Source organism: Pinus tabuliformis, chromosome Q, assembly GCF_031772625.1.
Source record: "Pinus tabuliformis cultivar Carrire ecotype Pingquan chromosome Q, CPIR1, whole genome shotgun sequence".
Classification (NCBI taxonomy): domain Eukaryota; kingdom Viridiplantae; phylum Streptophyta; class Pinopsida; order Pinales; family Pinaceae; genus Pinus; species Pinus tabuliformis.
The window spans coordinates 441,422,028-441,430,363 of NC_142296.1; the positions used below are offsets into that span (position 1 = coordinate 441,422,028).

The 8,336-nt window shown below is 42.6% G+C and overlaps 1 protein-coding gene across 1 annotated transcript; it reads right to left on the reverse strand.

Annotated features, from left to right (window-relative positions):
* Positions 1-2,369: 2,369 nt before the first annotated feature.
* Positions 2,370-2,939, reverse strand: LOC149220111 (uncharacterized). Its single transcript, XM_089386997.1, has one exon. The coding sequence runs from the start codon at positions 2,937-2,939 to the stop codon at positions 2,370-2,372; it is 570 nt and encodes a 189-aa protein (XP_089243123.1).
* Positions 2,940-8,336: the final 5,397 nt, after the last annotated feature.

An 8,336-nucleotide genomic window follows, 5' to 3' on the forward strand; every position in this document is an offset into this window, starting at 1 on the left:
TTCATGGTTTCTTCTGCCTGTTTGCACATGGGGCAAATGGAGGGGCCTTCGAAACCTTTTTTGCGCAAATTCTCCCACGTGAGGGTTTTCCTGCTCATGAGGAGCCATAAGAAGGTTTTTATTTTAGGCCAAAATGTGGCGTCCCAAACCTTGCTGCTCCACTGAGTCGCCTCCAGTTGCTCCGAGAGTTCAAGTTGCTCTCTGGCTTCTTTGAGAGTGAAGTTCCCGCTGCCTTTCATACCCCATCTCAGGATGTCATTTTCTGTGGTCTTCCTGATAGTGAGGTTATTTAGGCCTTTCAGGAGGTTTTTTGTGCTGTTATTTTCTTCAATTGGGTTCTCCTCATCCTGGACAGCCCATTCCCTCCATTCCTGGTCGCAGCTGTTACGGTTCCAGTAGTGGTGGACCGTGAATTTTCCCCTGTTCTGGCAATCTGTTTTGAACTCTTCTAGCTCTGGTTGTTCCAGTTTTGGAAGCTGCTGCCAAGCATCTTCCCAAAAGAGGGCAGTTTCTCCGTTGCGGATCTCCCAAAAGCTATGGTCCTGAATTAAGTTATGGTTTCTTCTGGCTAAGTTCCATATTGGAGAGCCCTCCAGAGTTTCTTGTATCCTGATTAGGTCTTGATTGTTGTAGTGGGGAGTGTATTTCTCCTTCCAGTGTCTGGCCCTCGGTAGGTTGATTTCCTTCAGCCAACGCCACCATAACTTGGCTCCACATGTCTCGTTGACGATATGGGGGTCAATTAAGTTTAAACCTCCAGCTGCTTTCGAGGTGCAGAGCTTGCTCTAGGCCACTAGTGCCCATTTTCTTTTTTCCGCATTACCACTCCATAGAAAGGATCGTTGGATGTTTCTAATCTTCTGCATGATGCCGCTAGGGGCCAGCATGATGGAAAGCAAATACTGCGGAATGGCCTGCAGAACAGCTTTGGTTAGGACAAGTCTCCCTGCTAGGTTAAGAGCCATGTGAGTCCAATGCTTGCACTTTTTCTCCAGTTTTGCTAAGATGTTTTCCCAGTGAATTTTTTGCCAAGGCTTGGTGGTGAGAGGGGCTCCCAGATACTTAGAAGGGAGAGAGATTTTTCGAAACCCCAGGATATTAGAAAGATGGATATGGATGGCAGGATGAGTGTTGAAGAAGAATATAGTCGATTTGGCCTGTTTTATCTCCATACCTGAAGCTTTACTAAAGAGATGGAGGATACTTTTGAGGGCCGTAGCCTCTTTGACAGTAGGAGAGCCATGTAACAATGTGTCGTCAACAAATTGCTGGTGCGTAGTGGCAGGAATGGAGGGGAAAGGGCGTAGGCCAGAAAGCTTTCTCTCCTTTCTTGCTTTGTGAATGAGCCTACTGAGCCCTTCCATGAGGATTACAAAAAGGAAGGGGGAGAGAGGGTCTCCTTGACGAATACCATGGGAGGGGGAGAATGGAGCAGAGGGGGATCCGTTTACAAGGATGGAAAAGTTGGAAGACTTGATTAGAGCGAGGATCCATTTGATCCATTGTGAGTCAAAGCCGAAGGCCTTTAGAATGGCCTCCAAGTAATTCCAGTTTACTTTGTCAAATGCTTTTGAGAGGTCTAGTTGCATTAGCATACCTGGAAGTTTCCTTGTCTGGAGGGTGTGAATCATCTCCTGAGCTAAGAGGATATTGTCTAGAATCTGCCTGCCTTCCACATACCCTGATTGTTCTTCTGAGATAAGGTTAGGAAGAACAGGCTTAAGTCTATTTGCAATGACTTTAGAAATGATTTTGTATATCACATTGCAGAGGGCTATAGGCCGAAACTTGTTAGGGGAATTGGCTTCTTCTTCCTTGGGGATAAGCACTATGAAAGTGGCGTTCAGGGATTTGAGTATAGAACCTGAGCGTCTTGAGTCTTCGACAATTTCCCAAACCTCTGTTTTGATGGTTGACCAGCAAGCTTTGTAGAAGTTGATTGTAAAGCCATCCGGTCCCGGTGCTTTATCCATTGGCATGCTTTTGACCGCTTCCTCCACTTCCTCCATTGAAACTTTTCTGAGTAGTGCAGAGTTTTTCTCTGAGGTTATGGTGCGTGGTATTGCTTTAGTTAGTTCCTCTATGGCCTCGGATCTATCTTCTTGCATTTCCTTAGCTATGTGTTGAAAGTGCCTGGTGAGCAGCGTTGATATGTCCTTGTGGTTTTGAAGGATTTCCCCTGTTTCATTTTTGAGCCTAAGGATTTTGTTTGCTCCCCTGTAGTCCATAGTTGATCTGTGGAAGAATTTTGTATTTTGCTCTCCCTCCTTCAGCTAATGGATCCTTGATTTTTGTTTCCACAAAGTTTCTTCCTGTTGGCAGCGAAGTTGCCATTGCTGCATCAGAACCTTCTCCTGTTCTTTTGAGTCTTATTTGTAGGTCTCGGAAGCCCATTCTGTGTGAATTTGATTTAACTTTCCTTCAATAATGTTCTTTTCCTGGAAGATGTTTCCAAACTTTTCAGTGTTCCATTCTTTGATTATGTGTTTGATGTGTTTTAGCTTGTTTTGAAACTTGAACATTTTGGTACCTGTTAGATCCAATGGTTCGTGCCACCATTCCTTCAGCAGATTTGGGAAGTCGAGATGAGTTAACCAAAACTTTTCAAATCGGAATGGCTTGTTTCTGGGGGTGCCTAGGATGGTTGCTTCCAAAGCTATGGGCCAGTGATCCGATCCTCCACTGGGGAGGATATCAGAATCCACAGTGGCTCCTCCGAGTAGGATACTTTTCGAAATCAGAAATCGATCCAGCCGGGAGGCGATCCTATTGTCTCCTCCTCTTCTATTGTTCCATGTGTAGGAACCATTTTTGGGGAGGATGTCTACGAGCTTTGCAGCTTCTATAAAATCAACAAATAGCTCTGAATCTTTGTTGAGATTTCTGAGACCTCCCTTCTTCTCCAGCAGGGATGTTATCATGTTAAAGTCTCCCCCCATGATGATCTTAGAGGTTGGGTATCTTAGCTTTAAATTCATAAGAGAATTAAGAAAAGAAAATTTGTCCTCTAGTCTTTGCGGGCCATAGACATTAATGCATAGGTAGGTATCAGAGTTACCTGTTATTTGAACTTCAGTGGCAATAAACGAGCGTGCAACCTCCATTGAGATGATGTTTATTGCTCGGGTGTCCCAAAATGTAGCTATGCCTCCTTCCCATCCGTGACTGGCTACCTCTATATATTTGATTGGTTTACCAAGTCTCTTGTTGATGATCTCTATTTGGTTGGTGGCGCATTTGGTCTCCTGGATGAACATGATATCTGGCTTTTCCTGTTGGAACTTTCTCTTGAGTAGTCTCTGCTTAGCTTGGCTATTTAGCCCTCTTGCATTCCATGAGATGACCTTCATTGGTAACTAAAAGACTCATTGGTAGGTCTGGAAGGCATGAAGAGCCTTCATTTTCCTAGAATTAATGATTAGAACCCCTAGGTCATGCAAAACCTCTCCGCTGGTTCTTCTGCCTCTTCTTTTATTTGGCTTTCGGCCTGTAGGGTTGAGAGCTATGAGTTTTGATTGCTTACTTGTACCTTTTGCGATGCCTAATCTTCTGTTTTGCCTTTCAATTTCCACTTTTTGTCTTTCTATGAAGAGATCACTGATTTTCCTGATTTCTTCTTCAGGTATGTTGTCTAGCCCTTGGGTTTTCTAGCTTTTTTCCAGAGCTGGTAGGTTGACTCCTTCTTTTTCTAGGATTGCATTGAGCTCTAGATCCTCGCTTCCCCCATTGCTGGTTAACATATCAGTGTCTTCATCATGTACCTCTTTGTGCTCTTGCATTTGCACTTCTGTTCTGAGTGTATTTTCCTCCCCATCTTGAATAGTATGTTCTATCTTGTTGTCTGGTGCTTCAATGCGTTTTGTGTCTCTGTTAGTGCCTTCTGAGTCTGTGTCCGTTTCCAGGATGTTGAAGGTGTTAGTGATGATACCATGTCCTGTCTCTACTCTGTTTGTACGTTTCCTGTTGGCTCTCTGTCGTAGTTTTAGCCTTGTGAAAGCCTCTTTATTCTTTGTTGCTTGTTCTTGTTTGTGTTCTTCCCCTGTTTTGTTGAGAGGGCACTCTCTAACTAGGTGTCTGTGCTCATGGCACTTTCTGCAACGGAAGGGGATCTATTCATAGTCGATGGCCTGATAGTAGTCTTCATCTCTGAATTCCAGCCACAGACCTTCATGCAGGGCCCCCGAGACGTCCATCTCAACACAAATGCGCGCACAGGAGGTATATCTTCGTTGCACTGTGGCTTCAGAAGCCTTGATGAAGGTTCCGAGCCGGTCTCCAATCTGCTTGAGCGTTGCCAGTCCCCAATAGTCTATGGGTAGTGAAAATAGCCTGATCCACACTGGAACTTGTGTGAATGTCTCTTGTCCAGGTACAAAGTTTGTCTTCCATGGCCTCATATAGAGTCCAGCGGAGGCAAAGAAGTAAGGGCCGCCGTCGAAGATTCTGTCCTTGTCTTCTAGGTTTGTGAAGACAACCGTGAAGAAGCCTTTGGCTCCAAGGTGGAGTTTAACATCCCCTTTTGGCTTCCAGTGCTATTTGGTAGAGAGTGTGTTCTGTTGGCCATAGTCCCATAAATTTGCAGATAACTGCATGCTCCATCATGTGGTCTCTGTAGGCCTGAATATCTGGATCTGAGAATACTACTCGGAGGGTTTCCTTTTTCTTTGGTTTGCAAGCCCCTTGAGTTGGCTGTTTGGAGCCGGGGTTGTCTGTCTTTGCTAGCTCCTCTTCCGCTTGTGTTTGCGGCTCTTTACCATTTTCTTTCCCGCCTTCATTGTGGGCTGTTATTGGTACTGTGTTCCTTTGTTCTGCTTCCGGTCTTTTACCCTCTGTCTCCTGTTCATTATTGGCTTTGCCCTTCATCGGGGGGTTTTTTCTTGTCTCTTTCTGCAGCGGCTGTGTCCTTTCTCCTCTGCTGTCGCTGCCATCCTTACGGTCTCCAGAGCCATTGATTTTAAACCCTTCTAACGTTTTCTGCTTTTGCATGATGACCTGCTTGAAGGTTGGGGTCCCAGTGGACCCCTCGTTTACCATTTGTCGGGTCAGTCCTCGACCTCTGTGGAGTAAATATGCTAATCTGTCCCTTTGTGCTGCCAGAACTGTTGCTGAGGTTGCAGGTTGCAGCTGCAAACCCTAGGTTGCTCCCGCCATTATCGCTTGTAATAGTTAACTAAGTTAATTTGACTTAGTTTAACGACAAACACTTCAAAGAAAAGGTATCTTATGTTATTAAAATCCTTTTCATGGTTATTATTTTTCTTGCAATAATTATGGGCATAAAGCCATAGATTATAGATGGCATGCAATAAAATGAGATGTGTTCGATAGCAGAAATCCAACAATGCACAAAGTGGCTAGGAGAAAGCATGTTGGTGGTAGTAGTGGCTTTAATAAGAATGTTATTGGTTGTGGAAATATCTCTGCCCCATTCTTAAATAAAGTTGAAAGCTATAATTGTGGTAAGTTTGGACACAAAAGAGCAAGCTGTAGACATAAGAAGCCTATGCATACATCCCATATGATGTGACGAAATGAAGCAAGTCACCCATTGAGGATGAGATAAAATATAAAAGCAGAGGAAGTTGAGCTTGTCTTCAAAGCTCTGTGTAAAGAGGGAATGTTTAACAATGGAAGTGGAATTCATCAAAGAGTTCAATCCTCTCTGAAGAAAAATCTGAGAAAAATTAAGAAGGATGATTCTCAGTCTTCTGTGGTAAAATCCTCTCTAAGTGTCAACTATAATGAGTGCAAACTTCAGGTAAAGAAGGGGAGCAGCAACCCAATTACCATTCTCCTACAAACAAAGGAAAAGGGCAGCAAGAAGGTTTGGGTGAAGAAAGACGAGGTGAAGGAGAAGTGTACTCCAACCATGCGCAGTTGAGAAAAAGCTAAAACATGGGTAAAGAAGCAGCTTGAGAGTAATGCTTTTGTTTGGACTTGGCCAAAGAAGGTTTGGAAAAAATAAAGAGGACAATATGCTCAAGGTGAGAAAAACCTCTATTTCTCTCCAATGAAGGAAGAGAATGGCCTCAAGGGAGGCCGAATAAGTCAGATTCAGGAAGCTAGAATGAATAGAAAGAGAAGTGCATCTAATTGTTGAAGGTATGGTTGAGTCCCTCTTGCTTATTACAATAGCGAATTTATTTATCTTATGTATCAACATTACAAGAAAAAGGATGACCTGCAACAAAAATGTGGAATGACAAAAGGCCAGACCACAGTTAAGTCAGGTCCACAGGATCAGTGCCCATATTGATGCGAAAAGGGAGAGAGCATTGTCTTAGGGGGGAGCTTCTCTAGTTGTAGTAGTAGGCAATGATCATTTTCAGCCTAGGAAGAAAGATTGTTGAACAAATGAAAGGTTTTCATCTTGGGTGAAATACCCTTATTTCATTTAAGTTGTGAATTTTATTATTGTTACAGATCCATTTGGGCACATCAACCCCAACTTACAAATCAGTACTATTACGGCCCATCAAACCCTAATTCAGTTGTTACATGCCCTAAATGAAGTCAACCATCAGAATGCCTCCTTCCTAAGAGATTCCATGACTGAAACTATCCAAACATTGCCTCTTAGAAGATCAGCACAGGCAGGCCTTCATTAGGGTGCACTGCAGTGCAGTCCAATACACTATTTGGGTGCTATGCAACGCACTTGAGCCCTCTTTGGCCTGCATTGGGCGAATTTGAGCGAAATTTCATTGGGGTTTGGGAATATTCTTATCCATTGGGTGCATCTAGAAGCTTCCCAAGTTTATCTACTCCTTTGAGCTCGAATTTGGATGAGGTAGGGAGTTAAGGAACATCAATCCCTTTATCCCTTCCTCCATGGAACTAAATTATAAGTTTGAGAGGGCATTCATTATCACCATTTATGGCATAACTTCCTTCATTCACCTATAAAAAGACCACTCATCTAAGTGATCAGGGGCTGGAAATCATTGAATTATAGGGAGATGCTGTTAGTATGAGACTTGAGTTGCTTTCAAGTATTGTAATGATGTCAAAATGTCTTGCTTGTTATGAGGAGAGGATGGGATTGAACTGGAGGAGTGATACTGAATCAAGCAAATTGGGTTGTAACTCTTCCTTTTACTAATAAAGTGTTCAAAGCTTTTTCCATATGTTTGTATTGTCCATTGATGCTTTCATATGTGTATTATGAACTTGATTCCATTCTATGTTTAATCAATAGATCATTATCATATGATTTGATCGGTTTTTGTCTTATGTCTGTGTATAGGTACTTTTCAAGCGGATTAAGTACGGAAAGGAGCAACAGAATTGGTCAAGGGAGATAAGGAATAAGCGAAAGCTACAGCTAGGCTTCTTTACTGTCTTATTTAATCTATTGATTATAGAAAAGGTAGAGAATGCTTTACACTGTTGTTCTAGACTTAGCTACTAGTCTATGGGTTTAAGCGTTTATCCGTAGACACTAAAACTTCCCAAAACAATTATGCTTAGCAATCTTGTGTTCATAAACACAATGGGTACAAGATTTTAATGTCCCTTAGTTTTCAATTGGTATCATTATGTTAGTTGATAGTTTGGGTTCATATGGATTTACCTTTTGTGCAAGTTGGCATTTCTTTTTGAAAAAAGGAGCTATAAGAGTTTGCCTATGACATTGTCTAATTTGTATCAACTTTTTGGTGCAATTGATATCATCTAAGTAGGAGTCCATATTTGAAGTAGCATGATCTTAGGGGGAGTAGAGTTGGTTAATGGATATGCTTAAGTGAAGTGAGAAGAGTCTCAATAGTAGCAACAACAATGAAAAGTGAGCTCAATGCATCACTAATGGTTGGTATTTGCATGCAACCACAATACCACGAGCAGTGTTAATTAGTATTAGTTTCCTTTTTTCTAACTCATACAAAAGATGCATTGGCAAAGAGAGTACTCGACCAACGTCCATAATGTCTTTAGAATTGGAGGATTATCAAGAAGGAGGAAGAATATGTTTAGGGGGAGCATATCACATATGTCCAGTTTATAAAGTGAGAACAACTATCAGCCCTTGAAGAGAAGTTTGTAGAGGAGAATGCACATCAGCAGCGAAACCCTCTGTCATTGAGAGTCAATGATTGCAGGGGGGGGAATCGGCTTGTAACCCTTTGTCATTGATGTCAAAGTGGGAGAGAAGCTTATTGGAGAAGTTGTGATGGCCCATGCAGAGGAGAGAAATCCATTGGTGGCTCATGCTAGGAGAAGTGTGGAAGCATCATACGGATTGGCCTTCAAAGTGGAGATGTGATGAGGTGTTTCCATCAATGCCAAATGGGGATATTGTTGGATATTTGGCATTTCTTGGATGGTTAGTGGCAGTG

Excerpts from the sequence above, each read along its gene's own strand:
- LOC149220111 (XM_089386997.1), bottom strand. The coding sequence starts at position 2,939 with ATGGGGGGAGACTTTAACATGATAACATCCCTGCTGGAGAAGAAGGGA.